A 25,443-nucleotide genomic window follows, 5' to 3' on the forward strand; every position below is an offset into this window, starting at 1 on the left:
AACTTAACCCAATAAGCAGCAGCCGAAGCAAAGGTGGCTAAAAATATATTGAGGTTTTTGCAGGGGAGTGCATTGTGAGAGCTCAAGGAGATTATCAAGTGATAGTACACTGCACTGGGTAAAGACTTTTTGGAGTAATTTGGGCAGCATAGAGCAACTAAAATAATGAGACAGATAAAACTGGGATTATTTAGTTCTGAGAAAAGGGAGTTCTGAGAAATTGAGAGGGAGCTGACTGCAGTACATCTGCTTGCTAAGGGTTATCCTCCAATTAAACTGAACGTGTCTGAGGTCACTGGGTAAACCAGAACTAGGGGGCACATATTTAAAGGATCCCATGTAAACCAAATTAAAGTAGGGATTATTTTACAGACTGGTGAAGAGAAAACAATGAATGATGGAATCAAGTCCTAATGCATTTAAACCACAATGGGAGGACTCTATGGAATTTTATACATTAAAGGGGGGATTAGGAGCAGCCTGCTGCCCTTCATAGGGAATTTAGTTGATTATGAGTGACTGGCACAAAGTTAAATTACTTCTACAATACTTAAGGAATTAGATAAGAATAGAGATGGCAGGGACATCCTGGCTACCTCCTGCTTCTGCACACCACTCAACTCAGGTCTTCATTTTGCTTTTTCTTCAATGTTTCCAATGGGAGTTTCCAGATAAGGCTTTTCACTGCACACTCCAAAATACCATCCCCAGTGCACTTTTTAAAAGGTCTCTGGAACTCAAGGAATGGAACAGCAGCATCAGTGACATTTAACACCTGGCCCTAGTCCAGGGGGAGTGCGGGGGAAGAGGAACAGAAACCTTGACATACTGGCAATTCCAGAAGACAGTCACACAAGAGGCAGGTGTGGGACTGTCAGAAGGTTTATTAAACTTGCTTAGAATGTTTTACACTTCGAGACAAGGTCATTTGCCCTCTAGGCAGAGAAGTGACACTGTGCAGAACATTTATTCAAACAGAAAGGAACATGAAGCTATGACCAAGATCCTCAGTGTCTGCCAATGGCCCAGGGCGCTACAGCTCTGCCCAGTAATAGTAATGATTACAGACACACGGCTGGCATTCTCCAGAGTGTCTCAGGAAACATCCTCTCCAGCTCTCTCACTGGCTATGCCCAGGAGCACAGCGTTCTTTAAAAAGCAAAGCAGCATCTCTGCTCCCTCTGGGAAAAGGAATTTCATGATAAAATAATAAATACGGCTTCAAAGACCCCTGTGTCCCCACTGACATGTCATGAGCAAAATAGCCAAGAACTGCGGCATTTAGAGAGGAAATCTCTAAAGTCTTCCCCTTCCCCAGTATCAGTTGAAATCCAACAAACTAGCAGGTGTGGCTGGGAGGCTAGGGCTGGCATGTTCGCCTCTTGATTTCCTCAACGAGGTTTTCCCTGCGAACATCAATCTGAAAAACAAATACAAAATGAATTAATAGAACCACTCCCCTCCTATAATCTAGCCTCCTCCCGGAACCATTCTTCTCCAGTCCATCCAAGAATACCCCAAATCGCAGGCACTGCCCTGTCTGACAAAAGAGCACCAAGCCGCCCTCCCACAGATCAAGCCAAAGTACCCAAAACTGTTCATTTTTGAAGTAATGTTTCTAACACACACACACACACACACACACCTCTTCTCTGCAAAAGAACTCCTAGGTAAGTGGCTCTCCAACTTGATTCGTCTCTAGCACAGGGTCCAATCTAAACAGTTTTTAATAACTCCTTTCTCTATGGCATCCTTAAGAGCTGGTTGCCTAGCGCACAGAGAATGCTGCTATCCACCTTCTCATGCAAAGAAGCACGACCATATCCAACACGTTCACAGGCTCTCCCTGACTGTAGGAGCCAGTTCAAAGTTGCCCTTGTTTCTGAACCATCCCTCTGTAGACTTGCTCCAGCTTATACGTGCTAAGTATTGTCACCAAATCACAGACCTTATCTCCACTCCCCTCCCTGTCCACATCTAGCATCTGCCTCCCCTCTGTCTCCACACTCAGTTTAGCCATTGTCGGTGGGCGAGCCTTCTTCTCTGCAGTACCTGCCACATCAAACAGCCTTCCTGTATCTCACTGACTCTTCAAGTCAGATGAATGTGCCTAGCTCCTTTGATATCTTCTGCTGTTATTAACTCTAAGGCCTCCTGAGATGCAATATGTGGGAAGGTCCCCATACTAATACAGCTGCATTATATCCACTGTTGGGGTATAAAGGAGAAATTCAGCAAAGGTACCCAAGAATCATTCATGTGGCTGAGAGATTACTGACACCTCAATCTCTCTTCCTACATCCATTCCCACGTAGTGGGGTGGCTTTAGTCCATTTCATCTTTGGCAAGACAAAGCCTGTTAATGTCTATCTTCAGCCTATCACTTATATGCAAAGGCATCCTCACCTCTTCCCTAGTAGCTACGACTCGCAGCTTGACAACTCCATCCTTCAGCTCCTGCTCTCCTATGATGGCAACGAGAGGGATTCCCGTGTCTTCACAATACTGCAGCTGGTTCAGCAGCTTGGGGTTCTTCTTATACAGCATCTCTGCCTAGGGCGGGACCCACAGTACAGCAATAGATTTAATACCTGCTGATTTCTTCAGGCACCCACTTGTCATTCCTGTTCTTGGATTTCCCCATCTAATTTGCATTTGAGGCAGCAGGACCAGATCTCTCAATCACCAGGCAGGGCTCCCCACTTTTGAAAAGCAACCCAATTAGAATGCTTCCAAAACTGGAACAGCTTACCCAGCATTAGCAAAGTGTACCATGGGCACAGGTGGAGCTCTTTTCCTCTGCACTGCTTTGCTGAAGCACAGGGAGCCTCTCCTATCAGTTCCAATGGTGGGTCTGGCAGCTGAGGCTAGAGAGCAAAAGATGCAATATTCCCCAGCCAGGCATGGCATCAGGGGCGTGGCACAAGGCTCTTTGTCTTAGCTCTGCTGGCATCAGAAGGGCAACCGATTCATGCCATGTTAGAGAGTGACTTTTGCCCTGTAGAAGAGGTTAGCAATATTCCCAACTTGGAAACCAACCTGGAGCCAAGTGAGAGCTTGTGTAAAGGATTTCTAGTGCTGCACAACCCAGGGAAAACAGGAAGTCTGGAAACCACCTGCTGCTGCTGCCAGGATGTAGCGTGTACAACTTTCCTTAAAGGGGTGCCAACCCTCCTTCCCAGCGACTGGCAGCTCTGGCCCTGCCTTGTGTACAGCAGAGGGAATGCCTAATTGTAGGAATGGTGAAGCTGGATAGACGAGAACAGGCAGCAAGGTCACATTCAAGTAGGCAAGGCTTGCTGCTCACGTGGCATGTCTCCCCAGAGTGTCTCCCTCCTCCCCACTTATGGGGTTAGGGTAACAAGAACAGGAGAATGGCTCTAAGCCCATGACCAGCACTGGGAACGGAAGGGCTGGAGCCAACCAGTTTCCTTCCTCTCCCTCACTCAGACTCTGCTCAGCCATACCTTGATCCCAGAATCCCACAGCTCAGAGATGAGCTTCAGTCTGTCTTCAAGGAGTTTCTTCTGTGCAGCCGCTACAAGCACCTGTGTCTCTGTGGTCCGGATCTTTTCCTCTGAAGCCTGGATGCAGGGACAGAGTCTTGTGAGAGTTGTTGACGACGTATAGAAACACCCAGCCGCTCATGTGCTGAGACACTCCTTGCCCCCCACTGACCCTTTCTATCAGGAACCACCACCACTTCACACAGAGCATTTTGCATGCATGGATTCAATGGGACTGGAAAGCCAGTAGCTTTGACAGTGGAAGGACAAGCCAGCAGCAGCAACGCAGTGGAAGAGCCCCTGGGAATCCCAACAAGCCAAATCCCCACAGTTCTACATCCTACTTCCTTTGGGATCCAATCTCATTTAAAATGCAGTTTCTAGCTTTCCCCTCTCTAGTGCCACGGCACTGGAGTTTCTGCTGGACATGAGCAATTCCATGGAAGCTTCCCCTCAGAGGCCTTCCCAGTGTAACAGATGTACTCTCACTGATGTAGCCTTACAAAAAAACATCACCAGCTCCACAGCAGCAGCAGGAAAGGTGGGACCCCGACCGAGCCAGGAACCACTAAGTAAACAATACCAAGCTAGAACGAACACACTCTCTCCCCCTTCTGCCCCACTGGAGGCCAGGAGCTTCACCATCTTTATGCTCTTCCTCCCCTTTCTGCCAGTTACTCAATGTGGCATTTTCCTGCCTCAATTTTCCTGAGAGGCCCCTTGTAAAGCTCACCTGTTAAGGAGAAGCAGTGGGCTTGTGCCCCAAGCTGGAGAGGAGGTGGTGGCCTAAATAGATTTGTTTTCTTAACATGAGAAAAATCAGATCTTGTCTGGTCTGTATTTGTAAGGGGACTATGGCTGACTAGAGAGCTAGGGTCATGAAATCACAAGAAACTGAAACATAAGCAATTGAGCAGGGAAGGGATTTGCAGTCAGGTTGCTTTAGACTAGGTGGTCTGCCCCTTTAAGGGCCAGGCAGCCCTGTTATGAGGCAGAGCCCATTTAAGAACAGGTGTTTGGACTTGGGAGAGGGAATGATCAGCTCCAGCTGGGAAGGGTCAGGTGCTTCCCATACAGACTGAAAGAGCTCAGAGGAGGGAAGCTACAGGAAGCAGGTTGGTTATTGTGGCAAGGGACCTCCCAGGGTGACGGCCCTTAGAACGACTGGGGAAGAGCCTTGTTTTGTGTTAGTTTGTGAGTTGTGTGTTTGAACAATTAATGAAGCCCTGAGGAAAAGGGTCCAATCCAGCCTCTGGGATGGTGCCAATCCTGCTGGGGCTGTGGAGATAAGTTAAAATAGCCAGTAGGCTGCTGGCTTAACTCCTGACAAAAGACTTGGCAGAAAAGTTCCCAGGAACAGATGCCCCTCCAACCCAGCAAGGAAGGGGCTGGGGAACGGAGGAAGGAACAGGAGCAGAGGTCAGAGGTAGCACCATGGCGATGGGGCAAGGCACCTTCACAATTCTGCAGTGACAGACACTGCTTTCTCCAGTTAGAATGTGAGCTCCTACCTCCCTGCTCAGTGTACTAAAATCCATGAACATACCATGTGGTAGCTGTCACCCTGAGAACTCTGTGCTGTACCACTTTATCTTTTGGTCAATAAGTTCTTTGGGGCAGGGGCTGCGTTTTCCATCTTCCTAGGTGTTAAAGCAGCATGTGGCCTGAGGAAGCCCCGATTCTGATCAGGGCCTTTGGACATAACCACACTATGAATAACAAGAGAGGAATATCAGAGCTTTGTCCCATGAAGCAGAGGCAGGGAAAATTCCCAGACTGGGTCTCGTCTCCCTTGTTTCTTGGAAACTGGGGCTGGATATGCTTCATTTTGATGGTAAAAACAAAAAGCCTTTTTCTGGGAAGTCCTTCCAGTCCTTGTTATACATTGTGGAGTATAAAAAAGGACTTGGCCATCCACTGCTTGTCTCCTTTAACCCTTGATGCTCTCCCTTTTAATTGGCCAGCCTCTGCTCTGTAGTCAGTGCAATAGCAAGTGGGCACATGATCTTTAACTGTGGCTACAACCTGCTGTCCCTATCCCCTGGAACGGAGCACAGCAGAGTTAAAGTCTGGCTAACAGCTCTATGACTGAGTAGCCCAGAGAAAGAGACAGCAATGGCTTTCATAGAATCATAGAATATCAGGGTTGGAAGGGACCTCAGGAGGTCATCTAGTCCAACCCCCTGCTCAAAAGCAGGACCCAACCACAATTAAATCATCCCAGCCAGGGCTTTGTCAAGCCTGACCTTAAAAACTTCTAAGGAAGGAGATTCCACCACCTCCCTAGGCAACGCATTCCAGTGTTTCACCACCCTCCTAGTGAAAAAGTTTTTCCTAATATCCAACCTAAACCTCCCCCACTGCAACTTGAGACCATTACTCCTTATCCTGTCCTCTTCCACCACTGAGAATAGTCTAGAACCATCCTCTCTGGAACCACCTCTCAGGTAGTTGAAAGCAGATATCAAATCCCCCCTCATTCTTCTCTTCTGCAGACTAAACAATCCCAGTTCCCTCAGCCTCTCCTCATAAGTCATGTGTTCCAGTCCCCTAATCATTTTTGTTGCCCTTCGCTGGACTCTCTCCAATTTATCCACATCCTTCTTGTAGTGTGGGGCCCAAAACTGGATACAGTACTCCAGATGAGGCCTCACCAGTGTCGAATAGAGGGGGACGATCACGTCCCTCGATCTGCTCGCTATGCCCTACTTATACATCCCAAAATGCCATTGGTCTTCTTGGCAACAAGGGCACACTGCTGACTCATATCCAGCTTCTCGTCCACTGTCACCCCTAGGTCCTTTTCTGCAGAACTGCTGCCTAGCCATTCGGTCCCTAGTCTGTAGCTGTGCATTGGGTTCTTCCGTCCTAAGTGCAGGACCCTGCACTTATCCTTACTGAACCTCATCAGATTTCTTTTGGCCCAATCCTCCAATTTGTCTAGGTCCCTCTGTATCCTATCCCTGCCGTCCAGCGTCACAGCCCTCCAGTGTCACCTTTCAAGTCACTTTGTTGTCTGCTGGGCTGGGGACTTCACTAATAATAAATCCACTATACAGAATTCCCCAGTGCCCTTTGCTGTAAATGTGACACATGGGAACAGACCTCCAAAGCCAGCTATTATGAGACTCTCCTCCTTGCCAACGGGATCTCCTCCTGCTTTATCCCCGTATGGGCAACGGAAGGGGTTGAGTTTGGCACTGGAGTTATCCACTGCTGCCAGCCATTATGGCTGACCTTCCCAGAAGTGGCCCTTGAGTCAAAGTGCCTCAGGTTTTGGGTGCCCAAACCGAGAGCTGTCAGGTGTGACCGTAAGAGGCATGAACAGCTTCCACTGGCTCCAGCTAGAGTTTGGGTGCTCAGCACCTCAGAAAGCCAGGTCCATGGCGTCTCAGGCTGGGCACCTAAATTAGTGGGCACTTTTGAAAATCTGTCTGTAAATATAGTCAGGGCCACCATCCACTCTGCAAAGAGGGATCTAGCCCCTCCGTCTCATGACATTCTAAGCTTTACCTGCCTTGAGAGTGAACTGTGTGATGTAAGAAGTGCCCAATTCCTCTTTTCTTAAGAGTTGTCATGTGAGCAGGGCCTTAGAGGCTCTGACTCCAGATCTGAACCCGGGTCTTTTGTTGCCAGATGGAGCTACAGAGACTGCTCAGCCACTACTGTGCTATTTACCTACCTAAAATAGGTTGATCATGTAGAGCCACAGGAATCTGATTTAGGCAACTAAGTGGCTGACCAACACAGGTTGTGAGCCTCCACTCACCCCCACTCTGCAGCTTTTGATCAGCCCTGTGTCAGCTGGGAGGAAAGGCAGGTGCCAGTCTGTCCCCCAGGATCAAAGGAGGAGGAGGAATCAGGTGGCAGTCACCTCCACTTTCTGCTCCATGATGGAGAAGATCCGCTCGATTCCGATGCTGACTCCCACACAGGGCACCTTCCGCCCCTTGGGGTCGAACATCCCCACCAGCCCATCATAGCGGCCACCTCCAGCCACACTGCCCACGCTGACCGGCTCTTCCTTGTGGGCGTTCCGAGGCTGCAGCAGGATGGCCTCGTAGATCACCCCAGTGTAATAATCCAGACCCCGTGCCAGGCTCAGGTCAAAGGAGATCTGCGGAACAGGAGGGGAATCCCATTACCAGGCACAACAAATGACCCAATCAGGCCTGCTCAGTGTCCCTCCACCACTCACCTTATCTGCAATGCCAAACAGGGTCAGGTACTCAAACAGCAGCTTCATGTCTCCCAGCCCCTCTCGGGCCAGCTTGTTCTGGGACAGCTTAGTGTCCTGGAGCAGCTGCTCAGTCAGACCCAGCCCACCTGCAGAAATGACACACAATTAAAATATAAAAGGCAGGGAGGGCTTGGGCTCCCATGGGCTCGCTCCACTCAGCCTGGCCCACAGCCACCTGCTCACTCCTCCAGCCTCTCTATCTCCCTCCCAGGGGATACCGACCACGCACCTTACCTGCGATGTACAGGCTGCAAGTCAGCTCAGCCTGGGCAAGAGCAGCTAAACCTCTGGGGAACCCTGACCCTCCCCATATAGAGACCAAGGAAATTGGAGTGACTGGTGAAGTGACCCACACAGGCTCTCCGCTGACATGGGTGAGGCCGGACAGGGAACCAAGTTTCACAGCTCCACAGAACTCACCATGCAGTTGAACGTATTCCCCGATACGATCTGCAGCCTCTCGCGAGAGCCCCTTCTCTCCAACCATCTCGCTCTTCACATCCTCCCATGTTGCCTGGGGAGGGGGAGATGAGAATGTTAATCACAGCTCCCCAGGCTGAACCTGCTGCTCCTGGGAGTTCTCAGTGGAGCGCTCATCACCATCTCTCCCTGTCTGCCACTGTTCTGCTTCATATAAATAGAGCAGCAAAGAGGAATTGGGAAATCAGACTCTAAAGCACCTTGATGCCTCAGAATTCTAGGATCTAGTCAGTTTCTCTCATGTGAAGCAGAACAATGTGGGGCAAGGTGTAAAAGAAGACACAGAAAAAATGGTTACAAGAAGAGAAAGTGAGAACACAGCTAGAAAAGGCTAAGAGAAAATAAGAGGGGAAAAAAGTACTGCAGGGTAGACAACAAGGAACACTTTGCCGAAAAACCTACCCCACAGCACCAAGGTTGGTAAGTATTTATCTCCCCTCTTTTAACAGAGGGGAAACTGAGGCACATAGTGGTTAAGTGGCTTTTCCAAAGTCATAGCTAGAGTCAGCTTCAGAGCTGGGATTAGCTGTGGTACCTGGGCTTCTGGTCCTGGGATCACACCACTACAAAGAAAGAGGCAGCGATGAAGAGGGACAGATTGGCTACTTTTGTTAGTGACTCAGTTGTCTGTGGAACGATGCAGGCTGGCAACATTTACAAATGAAAAGCCAATTATGTATTTTAGTAGCCCACTAGACCAGGCCATTCACTCCCCTCCTAACTACTATATTTCTTGGGAGTGCTACACCAAAGAGCATATCCAATGATCCAACACATACTACCCACTTACCTATGCATCCCCTCAGGGCATTGTTACTCTGACAACGTTACCCCTTACCCTACCTTAAAATCATCTTGTAAATCCAACCCTGGGACAGCAGCTCTAATGGAATTCATCAAGCAAGAACATGGAGCAAAGCTATCACAGAACTCAGGGGTTACATAGCAAACAAAAAGAAAAGGAGTACTTGTGGCACCTTAGAGACTAACCAATTTATTTGAGCATGAGCTTTCGTGAGCTACAGCTCACTTCATCGGATGCATACCGTGGAAACTGCAGAAGACATTATATACACACAGAGACCATGAAACAATACCTCCTCCCACCCTGCTGTCCTGCTGGTAATAGCTTATCTAAAGTGATCATCAAGTTGGGCCATTTCCAGCACAAATCCAGGTTTTCTCACCCTCCGCCCCCACACACACAAACTCACTCTCCTGCTGGTAATAGCCCATCCAAAGTGATCACACTATCAGAGCCACACTATCAGAGGCTCGTTCACCTGCACATCCACCAATGTGATATATGCCATCATGTGCCAGCAATGCCCCTCTGCCATTTACATTGGTCAAACTGGACAGTCTCTACGTAAAAGAATAAATGGACACAAATCAGATGTCAAGAACAACATTCATAATCCAGTAGGAGAACACTTCAATCTCTCTGGTCACGCAATCACAGACATGAAGGTCGCTATCTTACAACAAAAAAATTTCAAATCCAGAATCCAGAAACTGCTGAATTGGAATTCATTTGCAGATTGGATACTATTAATTTAGGCTTAAATAGAGACTGGGAGTGGCTAAGTCATTATGCAAGGTAGCCTATTTCCCCTTGTTTTTTCCTTACCCCCCCCCCCCCCCGACGTTCTGGTTAACCTTGGATTTAAACTTGGAGAGTGGTCAGTTTGGATGAGCTATTGCCAGCAGGAGAGTGTGTGTGTGTGTGGTGTGTGTGTGTGTGTGTGTTCTCGGGTGGGGGGGTGAGAAGGCAGTTTCCAGCACAAATCCTGGCTTTCTCACCCCCCCCCCTCCCCCAGAACACAAAAGGATACGCGGCCTAAAATGTTTGAAAACCTCTGGTCTGGAGCAATGGGGGAAGGAGGGCTGCTAAAGACCAGCTGCTGCACGCTTTGTTTTATTTACAACTACTCAATATAGTTAGTTTACTAACCACTCTGCCTTTTCCTGTGTGTGCCGAGAGATTTCACTAGAGCAGCTGTGTAAATTTTTCTCCCCCAAATTCCTCTGAATTAGTAAACATTCCAGCAAGTTTCCAAGTGTCCTACTGACACCCTTTGCTACCCACATAGGGATGTGCAACGCCCAGTGACGCCAAGGGTAGTGCTTGCTGTGCGCTTGCAGGGGTGGGCCCTGTGTATAAATTTCTCACTGTTAATACTTTCAAACATATGAAGATAATTGAAGTACAGCAGACATCTCAGCTGCAAGGATGGCTCTCAGTGCTGTGAGTAGAGGCAAAGCCAGATTAAGGCACAGACACTATAGGTCCCAGCACAAGGGTCCCCTTCTCCTACAGTCGGGTGAGCACATCAGAATCTCAGCTTTCGTAAAAAAGTTCCAAGCCCTCATAAAGTAGACCCTCAGTTATGAACTGACCAGTCAACCACACACTTCATCTGGAACTGGAAGTACACAATCAGGGAGCAGCAGAGACCCACTCTCCCAAAAAAGAAGCAAATACAGTACAGTACTGTGTTACATGTAGACTACTAAAAAAATAAAAGGGAAAGCAGCATTCTTCTTCTTCACAATAAAGTTTCAAATCTGTATTAAGTCAATGCTCAGTTGTAAACTTTTGAAAGAACAGCCATAATGTTTTGTTCAGAGTTACAGACAGTTCAGGGTTACGAACAATCTCCATTCTTGAGGTGTTCATAACTCTGAGGTTCTACTGTATTTTCAAAGGAAAGCTCAAAAACACAAACAAAGTGTAACTGGTGTAGCTATATCTGCCTGAGTCCACAGAGAGTCTGAAACAGCAGCTCTTAGAGGGGTAACTGTCCTATGCATCTCAACCAGGTATTAACATCAATACTCAATGCATGGTGTCGGGGTGGCCAATACCACCCCAGCACAGGATTGTGCATATGGCAGGAGGAGAAGATTACAGTGGGCGCAACCCAACCTCCCAAGCAACTACACCAGCTACCAGGTTAAGTACTTTGGAAGCTCCCTGCTGTCACTGCTGCCCCTCTGGGAGAGGGGCTGGGCCCCTCCTGTTGCTGCTGCCCTAAAGGACAAGGGGGAAGAAGGAGACCCTATGCTAATGTCTGTGCCTCTCTGGGAGGGGAGAGGGCCCCCCTGCCATCAGGGCTCCAAGTGTGTGTCCACGGCAGAAGGAGGTCACAGAGCCCCACCTCTGTCACGATGTCCCTAGGTTGCCTTACCCTGGCTCCTTACCTGGGCTTTAACTCTGTTTACAGATTTTCCAGTGGTCTGGTTTCTGGCTCTGACTCTATCATAGAATCATACAATATCAGGGTTGGAAGGGACCTCAGGAGGTCATCTAGTCCAACCCTCTGCTCAAAGCAGGACTAATCCCCAACTAAATGTTCTTTTAAGGTTAATAACTTTTTTTAAGGTTTCCCCCTTTAGTTAGCAGAGAGGAGTAAAGCCATTCACAGCCTTAACTCCAGTTTGTAAAGTCTGCCTAGGAATTACAGTCAAGACTCCATTCAGCTGGGCAGCCAGCTGCAAAGAAAACTGTCTAGAGAGGCAGCTGAAGGCCAATCCACTTGTTGACCTCATTTCATCTTCACAAACCAAAGTGGAGGTGAGAATTGCTGCTATTGTTCCTCCTGGAGTCAAAGCTATTGACCAGAGCAGAGTGCTGGTGTGTTATCTTTAACTTTGGCTACAATAGAGAATTGCACCATTACAGCTTATCCACACTAGCCAGCCTGGTTGGCATAAGCCTGTCAACCACAAGAAATGGGCAGATTCCGTGCACTGTGGGTACCAATCCCAGCCCTCCCAGCTTCTTCAGGCTGGTCTCTCTTATCTTCCTCTGTACTTCCATTTGATTAGAACATGGAGATGGTTTCACCATTACCCCATCTCCCTAAGCACCCACAGTGCAGCTCCTTCCTTCCTCACAGGACACACAGGTTGCTAGGGCAGGGGATGCTTTGAAGTGACAAGTCCGCATATGACCCCAGCCTTCCACAGACACTACAGCCAGCAATGCCCAACCTCCACAGACTGCATGTCTCCTGCTTTGATGCTGGCTGGAGCATTGTTGAGCAGTAGAGCACTTGCTCACAGGGTGATATTTACAGAGCCATTGACAGGACAATGCCGCTACATCCTACTCATTTGCAAATTTACCTGACAGAACTCAGTCCTCAGTCACTTGAAGTGTGGCTCCCTTGCCGGATCCTAGCTTCTATACCCATCCTGCAGCAGTCTGCCACTATGCCAGATACCAAGGCTTTAGCAAGGTTCCATTAATACTACAGATCTGTGCTGGAGAACAGCTGGGCTGTAACGAGGTCCCCAGCACAACAGTGGATGTTGATGGCCCCAAAAACACTGAATTAGGAAAAAAAGCTTTTGAACATTCTGATGCAGCATGCCCAAATAAATTTGTTATAAGAGATGGTGCCCCAAGGACTCCTCGTTGTTGATGCAGCACGGATTCCAGATGGCAACCAGGAGTGGGGTGGTGGGATCCCTGCTCCAGACACACAGGAGCTTCACTACTCCAGGTTAATAACCAGCAGCTCGTACTTTAAGTCTTGCGATAGTGAATTAAGAGACCTGCAGAATCCCATCGATTTAGGGTGACTTGCATTGTCAATCTGTTTGCTCAGGACCCACTGGGGATGTTAAAGGAAATAGTGTAACTAGGTCTCCACAAAACACCCTATCTAGGTGCTGAACCCCCAATGCCCAACACACAGGGTGAAGAAGAGAAATAATTTAACATTTACTAGCATTCTCTAACCAACTTCCACTGCCCTTAGTCTGTCTGAGCAGTCTGTGCTGACTAGGAGGGCTGTGAAACCCACAAAGCAGCAGTAACAGGAAACTTCAGCCCTTACCTTGTCTAGTTTGTCCACAGTGGAGCAAATTGTTCGGAACTTGCTGTCTGGTACCCCACAAACTGCAAACATCCCATCGAGGATACGCCGGTCGTTGACCTGGGAGGAAGTAGAGTCTCTCAATGGGAACCAAATGGAAATATCCCAGTTACAACAAACTCTTCAGCTTCACTCCTCTATGACTTTGTGGGTAGAGAAGAGGGGCTGGCTGCCATCCCCATCCCACCTAGCCAGCTACCTCTACCATCATCAGCTCCCAGAAGTCCCAGGGGCTTAGCTGCTCCTGCTATGAAACAGTGGACAAGTGAAAACTGGATGACAATTTAGCTGGACTTTCAAAAGCCTCTGACAAAGGGCCTCACAGGAGACTGTTCAGAAATGAGAGTCATAGATGAGAAGTAAAGTCACATCATGGGACAGAAAACAAAGAGGAGGAGGAAATGTTCAGTTTTCAGCATGGCAAAGGTTAACAGCAGGTGCCCAAAGTTTCTGTATGAGATGAGGACCACCATTTACTGAAAACAACAACAAGCAGCAAGGTGGCAAAGTGACAATTATTACAGTTACCCAAGTCTGAGGAGCCAAGGTAGGTGTGTGGATGGCACAACAGCAGACAAAGCTCAATGAATTCCAATGTAAGGTAATGCACACTGCTGGGTTTCACATTAACTACCGCCACTTGGGGAAAAAAACCTGAACATCAATGAAAACCGTGCAGCAGTGGCCAATAATGAAAACAGATGCAAAAGGAATGGGACAGGGAATACTGGAAATACTCAATCCATTAAATTCCTCAATGGCAGGCCCTCACCTGGAAGACCAATGACCGTTCCAGTCACCCTCTCTCAATGGAGAAAAAGCACAAAGAGTGGGGGTGCAGAAAGAGGGGAGAGCAGAGATTCAAAGTCTGGAAAGTCTTCCAGATGGGAAGAGACTCAAACAATTGGAATGAGTCTACAACAGAGATTAATTCACTAACAAAAAGTTTCCTTAACACAGAGTTAAGATTGCTGAATGGTATCTTGTGGCCTTGCAAAATGTCGACTCCAGGAAAACTCAGACTTCTGAAAAGAATCATGAAATACAGAGATAAGGTAAATGCCCAGACCTCCTTCATTCTGCCCCCCTGCAGCTGGCAACAGCCCCTTGGAATTAGCTGCATGCACTCCAGCTGCTTTCACTGCCTTAGATGTTGCTGAATTGAATGGTGGAGGGATTATCTGGAGCAGATTGGAAGAGCTGTGATTGAGATATGAAGCTATTGGGAGGAGCGGGTGTTGTGCCCTTCTAAGGCTGTGTGAGAGCCCCTCTCCCTGACCATGTGATCAAAGGAAAGAGGTGCATGCGTATCTTGGGAGATACACCTCATTTCAGTGTTACATGGCATGAGTAGCAGGGTGCAAGAGTCTTCTTGCCACCGGGATTATCAGCAGTTAGGTGGAAGTAAGATGAACGTTGTCTGTGGGTTTAATGAAGGGTAAGGGAAAGTACAGTAGAAAGCTGTAGTATTAGGTGGTATTGTGTGCCTAAGGGTGAAGGGGGGTGTACAATTTAGCAGCTGTAGTGTTCTTTCTGTGGGGCTGAATGTGGGGCAGGCGTAGGCAGCTCCTTTTCAGTACAATGCAAAGGCAGAGGGCAAGTATGTGTTATGGCACATGGGCACTCTGCTCCAAGAAGGCAGAGATATGATTGTGTGGGCGTGGACATCTCTCTATTTCATGGTTTTCACAAGTTTGAATTTTGCTGAGCACGAGCTGTCACTGGGCAATCTTAACTCTGCTTTAACCAAATTTCTTGTCAGTGAATTTTCTATGGATTTTTTTTTTTTTTTAAACAGAAAGAAATGTTGGTAGGAGTTAGTGTTCATTATGGGGCAGTTGTAATTATCATATAGATTTGCAGTTGAGATGCGACTATGGCCATGGAATGAGAATTCCTGGCTCTCCCATAGTACTTTTCATCAGATCTCAAAGTACTTTACCAAGAAAGGAAACAGCATTATCCCTATGGGGACACCGAGGAACAAAGCAATGCTGGGACTTGGCCAAGGTCACTGAGCAGCCTGTGGCAGCACCAAAAATAGAGCCCTGATTTACTGAGTCCAAGTCCATTATTCTAACCACTAGACCACTTGGTAGCTGTCATTCTGGCATGCCCCTGCCATACACTTTGTGAGGCTTAGGAAGAGTTAGGCATATGCCTAACTGAAAAGCTAACCTCTCACAAATTTTGTTCTCAATTTTGCTCTCCCAAAGGGACAGTGGGTTTCATGCTGGGTCAGATGTCCAGCATTAGGGATCTCTGTGACAGGATCAGAGCCCAGGTTTGATCCATAGATCTGTGCACAAAAAATGCTGTTAGAATCTCTCAATTTTGAGAAAAGCTGGGAGTTTTTTTGGGAGGGGATTGATGGTGAGGGACTGTATCTTCAGAACCCCTTGATCAAATGATTCTAAATTTGGACCAATAACTTTAGCCCATGCCTCTGTGAGGCACACCTAATGTCAAAGTATATCCCAGTAACTATGTAGATTTTAGATCACATAGAGTCATCATTTAAACAGAAAGCTGTTCTTAACTTTAACTAGCAGGGTACCAGTTCTGTATATAAGAGTACATGACAGAGAACTAATCTTTAATGAAGGGTAGAGAGGAGGTAAATTGGGCACTTCTAGTCACTTTCTCTCAGAATACAGAACAAAAACTACAATTACACCAAAAACTCAAGGGATTTTTTAATAGCACAATGCATAATTAACCTGTGCAACTCATCGCTACAAGATGTAACTGAGGCCAGCAGTTTAGCAGGATTAAAAAAGCAATCCAATGTTTATATGGAGAATGGGCACACCTGCAGTTAAACAAGGGAAGGAACAAATTTTTGGACAATTCTAAATCCTCCTATGTCAGGGCATAAACCAATCACTGACTGATGAAGGTCAGGGCAAGCAGCTTTCCCTGTGGGCAGGTTATTCCATAATTGTCCATCATGCGGATTCTTGCCCCTTCCTTAGAAGTACCAGCTGCTGCCACTGTCAGAGAAGATACTGGTTTAGATGGATTTTGGGTCAGATCCAGTCTGGCAATCCCTGGCAGCTCCCCGCAGGTGGTCCAACAACACAGATAGCCCCCATCATAACCAGATCCCCCTAGGAAAACCCAGCAACAAGATCGCGAGGGCTGGCTCCCACCCCTCCAGCTAATCCACAGAGCCCAGCAGTGTCTCGCTAGGTCTACGAAATCACCGGGGGCCTTGGCTGCCTTCAAGGTTCTCCCGACACCACTACTCTCATTGCTGTCTCGGGGCACCTGGTCCCTTTCTAACACCCTAGCTACCTCTAATTTTACCAGGTCCCATTGCCCCCACTTGTTCAAGGTAGACTCATAAGAGCTAGTGTCTGCACAGCAGCATGTGCTGCCACACATGGGCTGGGGGTTGGTCTCCTGTTGCGCAGCAGGGGCTCAGCCCAGGGAAAGATTCCCTGGAGGAGGTGATGGATTCTCAAAAGGGAGCAGGGATGAAGGTCAACAGTACAAGGCCTGCAGGGTGGAGGTGTGGAGCTTGCAGACTCAAGGTGCAACACGCAGGTCCTCACCATGAGCATCAGAAGCCCTGGAGAAGGAGACGAATACTACCGGACCCCTTTTTTAGCACTGGGTGCCCAACAAAGCAGTTGCCCTGCTGCCTGACTCCATCCACCAAAACAGGACAAGTTCTACACCTCCTGGAGCAAAGCACGTTAGACACGTAACAGAAATGAGGCATAACACCCTTTACTACAACAGGCAGAGAAGTTGGGTGACCCTGTCCGCCCCAGAACTCCCTTCTGAAGAGCAGCTTGAGATGGTGATTGCCGGGTGACAGCCAGAGTGAAGCCTGATAGTTTCTCTAGCATAGACAGTGCATAGAAAGGAGTTCCCACAGGCACTAGGGGTTCTGGATCCATCTGCATTGTGCATTACAGAGGGTGCAGGTGTTGCCAGGCTGAGACCATGAGCAAGTGGGAAGCAAGAATGCTCTTCACTTCACATCATCGTCCAGAGAAACCAGCACTGGCACCTGGCTCTGGTTTTACCTTAATGAGGAAGTCTCCGATCTGCAGCCCGCTCAGGATCTCATGCACGATCTTCAGACACTCAGCATCAGGAATCATGGGGTCAAACTGGCCGGCGATGTCAAAATCCTGGGGCACAAGCAAAGGCAGTGAAAATCTGGGCAGTGTAACACAATTGGGGGAGCCCAGCAGCAACCAGGGTCTCCATATATCCAGCTCCCCATGTGGCAGCCAGGCCCCAGACACAAATGAAGTTCTCTTCCTCCCTTTCCACTTCCTCGTGCTTTGAGCCAGCACTCTAGTCACAAATATAGGGCCACCTTGACTGAGTTCCTGGGGAACCCTGGGCCCAGATGTGGAGAGCATTCAGGCTGCCGGTACTCACACACTGGTAGAACTCCCTGTAGCGGCCCCTCGTCATGGCTGGGTTATCCCGTCTGTAAACTTTGGCAATGTGGTAGCGCTTAATGTTGGTGATTTTGTTCATTGCCAAATAACGAGCAAAGGGCACCTGAGCACAAAGGGTTAAGGGTGGAACGTAAGACGACCCTCCCATGGCTCGGAAGGTCCAGGACAAGAGCCATCCAGCCCTTCCAAAGGGGTTTGGTGTGGACAGGATCACCCAACTTCTCTGCATATAGTAGCAAAAGGTGTTATGCCTCATTTCTATTATGTGTCTAACCAGCCCGGTTATCACTCTTCAGGCAGAAGTCTGGTTAACCCCTCCCCTGTTATCCAGGCTCAGTAGGGGTACACACCCTTCTGCCAGGGGTAACAGCTAAGAGGCACTCATGCTCACCACTTCAATCACTGAAACCAAAGGGAAGAAAAGGAGACAGCCCTGCAGCAATTACTACTATCACACATTCTGCTTCATAAAGGCATCACAGCTTCATTAACCCCCATAAGAATTGCCATACTGGGTCAGACCAATGGTCCATCTAACCCAGCCTTCTGGCTTCCGACAATGGCCAGCAGCAGATGTGTCACAGGGAAAGAAAAGAACAGGGCAATTTATCAAGTGATCCATCCCCCATCATCCAGTCCCAGCTTCTGGTAATCAGAGGTTTAGGGACACTCAGAACATGGGTTTGTGTCCCTGACCATCTTGGCTAATAGGCACTGATGGACCTGTCCTCCATGAACTTATCTAACTCTTTTTTGAACCCAAGCATAGTTTTGGCCTTAATAACATCCCCTGGCAATGAGTTCCACAGATTGACTGTGCGTTGTGTAAAGACAAACTGCCTTATGTTTGTTTCAAACCTGCTGCCTATTAATTTAATTGGGTGATCCCTGATTCTTGTGTTATATTAAGGGGTGAATAACCATTAAAACAGCTGAGTACAGTGAGTCTGGCATAGCCAGGAACAGAACCCAGGTCTCTATTCCTAGACCTGTGCTCTTCCCATTGGGCCCTGTTGCATGACTGCCCCACCACTGAGGACCTGGAATCAAAAGACTCGGGGAGAGACTGCCCTCCCCATCTCCCTCTTGAGGCCTCCACATGACACTGCCCATCAGTGAATGTACTATGTAGGATGAAATCGGCACGCCAGGAGCAGGAACTGTGGCAGGATACAGTCAGGTCATAGCGAAGAGACAGCAGCTCTCCCCCCTGGTCTTTCAGGTCGTAGATGAGCTTTGAGTCCTCCCCATACTTCCCTGTCAAAGTTTCCTAAATGAAACAGAGAGATGACATCTTAGGTGAGAAGGGACAAAACCTAGGAGCACAAAGCTGCAACAAGAGGCTCAGTGAGGAAGCTAGGAGATGCCACATGATGAGCAAAGGGTGATCTAACCCTCCTTCAACCACAGCTTTACTACAGAAGGCTCTCACTTTCCATGGGAGCTGCTCACACTGAGGTCTTAGTCAGGGCAGCTGCCCTTCAGGTTATGACTAATGCAGCTACCATACTTTAAAATGCACCCAAAGATTTAAAGGGGCAAACAGCTACAGGCCTGGGGATCATGCCTTAATGGGTCAGTGCCTTAACCAGCAGAAAGAAAAGGAGTACTAGTGGCACCTTAGAGACTAACCAATTTATTTGAGCATAAGCTTTTGTGAGCTACAGCTCACTTCATAATAAATTGGTTAGTCTCTCTGATGAAGTGAGCTGTAGCTCACAAAAGCTTATGCTCAAATAAATTGGTTAGTCTCTAAGGTGCCACTAGTACTCCTTTTCTTTTTGCGAATACAGACTAACATGGCTGCTATTCTTTAACCAGCAGAGCCACCCCCTCCCAGATGTCACCACACAGCTCCTGCACTCACCTTCAGCTCAAACACAGGGGTGTCGATGACCTCAGCTCCATGGCGCTTGAAGGTGCTGATAATGATGTTGAAGACTTTCTCCCTGATGGCCATCTGCTTGGGGTTGTAGTCCCGGGTGCCCTGAGACCCCAAATCAAAGGGAAGTGGGTGAGAAGAAGAGCAGAGAACCATGGCCTGAGCTAGTGGAATGATTCTGCCCAGATGAACATTAACATAGATGGGTACACTGTGCATGGAAGAAGCCGAAAGGAAGGAAGTGGTGGACTAGGTGTGTCTAAAATACAAAGCCAGAAAGACAGGGATACACAACAGGGAACAGCATCAATACACCTGAGGAAAGGGAATTAACTAAAAGCAAAAGCTCAAGCACAGAGAAGAATTAGAGATCCTTGGACCATCTCTAAGTGCAGGTGGAAGCCATAAGATGCTGCCCAGAAGTGAGCTGGCTACTTATACAGCTGCTGGGTAGCACACAGCTAATGGGAGCCAGAGGTTCATAGACTACAGAGGGAAACTTCATGAGCCAGAAGGTGGAGAATCCAGCATGGATCCAATTACTTCTACAGGACGAATAGCATGCTTGGTCCTTTGCAGGCATGTAAGGTCCCTTTGCAAGGTCCCTGCCTTGAAGAGCTCACAATTTAGAGAAGCACCAAAGAAAGGAAGATGTTTCTGAGTCAGCGTCTGGTAAAATAACCCATCTAGAGGATAAGGCTGAGACGACAGAGGAGCTTTGGAAATTTAGGAATAAAGCATCAGGCTTATAGGTGTTTTAGTCTAAGAATTCCTTTACACAGAGAACTTGGACATTTTAGCCAGTGAGGCCAGAGGGTCTGATACTTGTCTCCTGAGTGCACCTTTGCAATGTGAACGGGATGAGATTTCTCATTCCATTTCTTCTTTGTTAGAACCACTGAATCATTCTGATCATCCCCTTCAGACAGCCAAAAACCACTATGGCTGACTATTAATAAATTCAGTCCTTACTCTCACATGGCAATTACCGGCTTTGCCTCTTCTACTGATAGAGTCATATGCAGTGTCAGGGAGAGAAAGGGGACACACAGTATGGAATAATGTGTGATTCTGTGGGCCAGAAAAGGAAGACCGGCTTTTAATGTTACGTTTACTGCACTGAGACGTCATTCAGGCAGAGAAACTGGGAGGCTGTGGCTAACAGGTTTTCAGATCTTGAGAAGCTGGGAATGGTCTCACATTTTAAACAACTAGAGACTTTCTTCCACTTTTGCGGTCTTACTAGTTACTTTTTTATTTAACTAAAATTTGGAGCACATGAGCTAGATGGATCAAGTTATCCAGCCTTTCACCTACTAGTCATTGATTCAAATGCAGCCCACATTCATTACCATCCATAGGTTGCTTAGTGGCCTATGTGGAATGAGTTGAGGGGTCTCTGAGGGCTAGTGCCTAGCGTACAGATGTCCACATCACACACACTACCATCACAAATGGCATTAATTACCCGCTTGCTGCTGTTCTCAACAGAGGCCAAAAAATGACAAGGCCCAAGATTGAACTCCCATGCCCATAAGGATGGGCCCTTCTAGAAAGAGGCAGATATGTATGCAGGCGGCATGCTCTGCTGCTAGCCATCCCAGACGTTACATCTCACCTGACACCAAAAATCTCCAGAAAACGACATTTCCATTGTTTTTAATCAAAAGTTTCTAGTGACTGCTTGTGAGGTCTCTAGCCCTAGCCACACTAGCAATTTTTTGCAATTATGCTGCCATTGGTCTAACACCAATGTGGCACCCTTGAGGCTAGGACGCGCAGCATTGCTAGTATAGGCTAGCTGCCAGCTTTTACAGTGATAAAGACACTCTGCACTAGTGCTCCAGCTGCTACTAAGGCCACTGCTACTGTAACAGCAGGAGGCTGCCTGAAGATTGTGCCATGTGTACAGTGGCACAGCCTTTGAGCCTACAAATCTATTCAGCCATTTACACCACATTCATCACTGCCATTTGAGCAAACCATAGCTCTAAGCCAGCAGGGGGGTGGAGGGTGAGAAAACCTGGATTTGTGCTGGAAATGGCCCAACTTGATGATCACTTTTGATAAGCTATTACTAGCAGGAGAGTGAGTTTGTGTGTGTATGGGGGTGGGGGGGGGGGGTGAGAAAACCTGGATTTGTGCTGGAAATGGCCCACCTTGATTATCATGCACACTGTAGAGAGAGTGGTCACTTTGGATAAGCTATTACCAGCAGGAGAGTGAGTTTGTGTGTGTGGTTTTTGGAGGGGAGTGAGAGAACCTGGATTTGTGCAGGAAATGGCCCACCTTGATTATCATACACATTGTGAAGAGAGTGGTCACTTTAGATGGGCTATTACCAGCAGGAGAGTGAGTTTGTGGGGGGGTGGGGGCGGAGGGTGAGAAAACCTGGATTTGTGCTGGAAATGGCCCAACTTGATGATCACTGTAGATAAGCTATTACCAGCAGGACAGTGGGGTGGGAGGAGGTATTGTTTCATGGTCTCTGTGTGTACATAATGTCTTCTGCAGTTTCCACAGTATGCATCCGATGAAGTGAGCTGTAGCTCACGAAAGCTCATGCTCAAATAAATTGGTTAGTCTCTAAGGTGCCACAAGTACTCCTTTTCTTTTTGCGAATTCAGACTAACATGGCTGTTACTCTGAAAACTGTAGGTTGGGACCCTAAAATGGGGTCGCCAGGGCTGGCTCAGACTTGTTAGGAGCTGGGCCAAAGTCCGAGCCCCACTGCCTGGGACCGAAGCCAAAACCCAAGGACTTCAGGCCTGGGTGGTGGGGCTCAGGTTACAGGCCCCCTGCCTGGGGCTGAAGCTCTTGGGCTTTGACTTTGGCCTCCCCACCCAGGACGGTAGGACTCAGGCTTTGGCCCTGCCACCTGGGCTCAGGCTTTGGTTCCCCCTCCTGGTGTCATGTAATACTTTTTGTTGTCAGAAGGGGGTTGCAGTGCAATTAAGTTTGAGAACCCGTGCTCTAAGCAATGCTAACTTCCCTCATTTACTTGAATTGGGCTAATGGAAGCCACCTTATTACCTTTGAAATTGGGCACATATTTAAAGGAACCTGAAACAGACATCTGAAGAAGTGGGTATTCATCCACCACGAAAGCTTATGCTCCAATACATCTGTTAGTCTATAACAGGGATCTCAAATGACTACGAGGGCCACATGAGGACTAGTACATTGGCCCGAGGGCCGCATTACTGACACCTCCCCCTGCGCTGCCTTCGGCCCAGTCCCCACTCCACCCCTTTCATGAGGCCCCGCCCCTGCCCCGCCTCTTCCCACCCCTTCCCTGCCCCCATTCCAACCCCTTCCGTGGATGGCAAGAGCAATATCTTAAAGAAAAGTTTTCTAGCCCTTCTCCTGGTGAATAGCCTTGAAGATGTAACGGATGCAAACTGGTCATCAGGGTTACTTATCACCACTATGCCCTAAAGATCACAGGTTAGTCACAGTCCTCTCACAGCTGCCCTGGGCTGGCCTTTGGTGTCCCTTCATTTTTCGGAAGACCCCATATCAGTTCACAGCTAGATGGGCACCGTTGCCCAGGCAACTGCTGATGGAGTTTGGGTGGCCACAAGCACCCTTTGAGACGGATGTCTTCAGCTGTCAGCTCATCTGCTGAGCAGCCAGCATGATCTCTGGTCAAAAACGAGCAGGTCAATAGAGAGAGGCAGCATGGTCTAGGGTTTCTCAGCCCATGGGTCAGGACCCAAAACTTGGTTGTCAGAGTGCTTCAAAGGGTCATATGGCAGCTCCTGTGGCTCCTGTCCCATGTGGCTGGCTGGGTTTGCCTCCCTGCTCCAGGCATTGCAGCCTCTGGGGTCCCATCGCCACTCACGTTTGGCCCAGCTATCATAATAACTGGAGTCTGGGTAGGCCAAATTTGAGTGAGTGGCACAGCAATCCCATGAGCTAGGTCACAACTCCACTCACTCAAATTTGGCCCAGTCAGGGAGCGGGGCCAAACCTGAGCGGTGCTGCAACCCTGGAGTTTGCAACACCCAGAGCAGAGAGCCAAGCCCAGCTAGCCCCATAGCATAGGAACTGCAGGAACTGCCAATGTGGGGAAAGTGCCAGGCAGGACCCAACCCACCCGGGATCCAACCAAAACCACCCCAGGGCCTCCTCCCCCAGACTATTTACTGGCATGTGACAGGCCATAAACATTTACAAATGGGTCCTGAGCCCAAAAAGGTTGAGAACCACTGATCTAGGGGGAGTATAATGGCTCCATGCAGGGCAAGATGGCAGTATTACTTGCCATATGGGGTGTCCCTTGCAGTGCACATGTGCTCACTCAGCCTGCTGTCAGTTACACCAGCTCTTCTGGGGTTTATGAAAACACAGGGTTTTATCCTGGCTTTGTTAACTGTCAGGAGGAAGCCCTGAAGTCTGGGACATTCATCTATCTCGAAGGCACAGGGTTAAACGATTTATTTATCAGCAGTGGAGACAGTTTCTCTTTAATGCACAGTAAAGTGTGGTCATAGCAGACAAGGCACTGAGGGATTTCTGGGAAGGTAGGGCTGGGATACACACAAAGCTGCACTGTTTAAACTAATGATGGGTTTCTAAACGCCTTAGAGTCCAGGGCTGGGGACTTACCTTTGGGGTCTTGAGGACAAACTTGTGTTTCCCCTCTTCTGTGCCCAGCTGCGCCTTCAGCTCCAGCAGCTTGGCCACCTGCTCAGCCACCTGGGGACAGAGACCGGGCGGCAGATGAACAGCACAACCCAGGGGAGGCATCTGGGTATCCCGCTTCCCCGGCCCCCTCCCCGGGCACCCCGTTTCCCCGGCCTCGCTCCGGGCATCCCCCCGGCCCGAGCCCCAGCCAACCCCCCCGGGAGAGGCGCGCAGGGGCGGGGCCGGGAGGGGGCGGTACAGCCCAGCCAGGGAGCCGCAGGGGGGGGACGAACTCACCTCTTCCGGACTGGCCTTCTCCTGCTTCAGCCGCCGCACCGTGTCCCCCTGGCGCCGTAGCGCCTCGTCCAGCTTCGCCGCCTCGTCAGCCATGGCCACCGCAGCGCCCTGTCAGCCCGGCTGCCGCACTCCCGTCTCCCCCAACCCCGGAACCTCACTGCACCGAGCATGCGCGGAGGAGATGGGCATGCGTAGTAGCAGCGTCCGAGGCCACTGCCCACATTTTGTCCTTCCCTGCTCTCTCAGCGTGCTGACTGGTCAGCGTGCCAGACAGAGCTGGGGAGCAGGTGGCCGGGCTATGGGCACAGCGAGACAGTCAGCAGTTAAAGTTACGCATGTCTTTAGTGCCTTGCTCCATCAAGTGTCCAGTTAAAAGCTTGATTGACAGTCCTGGTTGCTGATGCAGACTCCAGGGTGATCTCAGTGATACTACGGGGAAATAGATCCAGGAGGCCTGAAAAAACCTGTTTGCACCTCTAAGTCAGTGGCTCTCAACCTTTCCAGACTATTGAACCCCTTTCAGGAATCTGATTGTCTTGCATACCTCCAAGTTTCACCTCACTTAAAAACTACTTGCTTACAAAAATCAGACATAAAAATACAAAAGTGCCTCAGCTCACTCTTACTGACAAATTGCTTCTGTTCTCATTTTTACCATATAATTATAAAATAAATTGGAATATAAATATTGTGCTTACATTTCAGTGTATAGCATATAGAGCAGTATAAACAAGTTATTGTTTGTATGAAATTTTAGTTTGTATTGACTTTACTAGTGCTTTTTTATATAGCCTGTTTCAAAACTAGGCAAATATCTAGATGAATTGATATACCCCCTGGAAGATTCCTGGTTGAGAACCATTGTGCTCTAAGTGACTCTCCCCCTCCCCCCTTTCCTCTCTCTCTTGTGGGAGAGGGAATGGTGTAGTTTGTTTGTACTACATCTTCTTTACCTGGTCAGTTTAGTTGTTCAGATGATTTTGTCAGTTAATAACTGTTACCGTTTCTTTATTGTTGTTATTAAAATTGTAACATTAAAGGCTTTGTCTAAAGTCAAGTTCAGTATAGATTCAGACTTTCATATTAACAAGTTGGTATA

General features: G+C 48.4%; 1 protein-coding gene across 1 annotated transcript; it reads right to left on the reverse strand.

Moving 5' to 3' along the window:
• Positions 1–866: 866 nt before the first annotated feature.
• HARS1 (histidyl-tRNA synthetase 1) lies at positions 867–24,505 on the reverse strand. The gene is made up of 13 exons (XM_073356093.1): positions 24,345–24,505; positions 24,030–24,119; positions 19,404–19,523; positions 18,711–18,806; positions 17,514–17,639; positions 17,150–17,257; positions 13,074–13,172; positions 8,167–8,260; positions 7,705–7,832; positions 7,381–7,623; positions 3,468–3,584; positions 2,407–2,553; positions 867–1,420 (listed from the first exon to the last, which is right to left on the reverse strand). Exons 1-13 carry the CDS (start codon positions 24,435–24,437, stop codon positions 1,361–1,363), a joined length of 1,521 nt encoding a protein of 506 aa, XP_073212194.1. The 5' UTR covers positions 24,438–24,505; the 3' UTR covers positions 867–1,360.
• Between the last annotated feature and the right edge of the window lie 938 nt (positions 24,506–25,443).

The sequence above is a fragment of the Lepidochelys kempii genome, chromosome 8 (assembly GCF_965140265.1).
Source record: "Lepidochelys kempii isolate rLepKem1 chromosome 8, rLepKem1.hap2, whole genome shotgun sequence".
NCBI classification, from domain to species: domain Eukaryota; kingdom Metazoa; phylum Chordata; order Testudines; family Cheloniidae; genus Lepidochelys; species Lepidochelys kempii.

Coding starts and splice junctions, on each gene's coding strand:
- HARS1 (XM_073356093.1), bottom strand. CDS start 24,437: ATGGCTGACGAGGCGGCGAAGCTGGACGAGGCGCTACGGCGCCAGGGG. Junction 17,258..17,513: donor ACAGGGAGTTCTACCAGTGT/GTGAGTACCGGC, acceptor CTTGTGCCCCAG/GATTTTGACATCGCCGGCCA. Junction 13,173..17,149: donor TCGGAGACTTCCTCATTAAG/GTAAAACCAGAG, acceptor ACTTCCTCCCAG/GTCAACGACCGGCGTATCCT.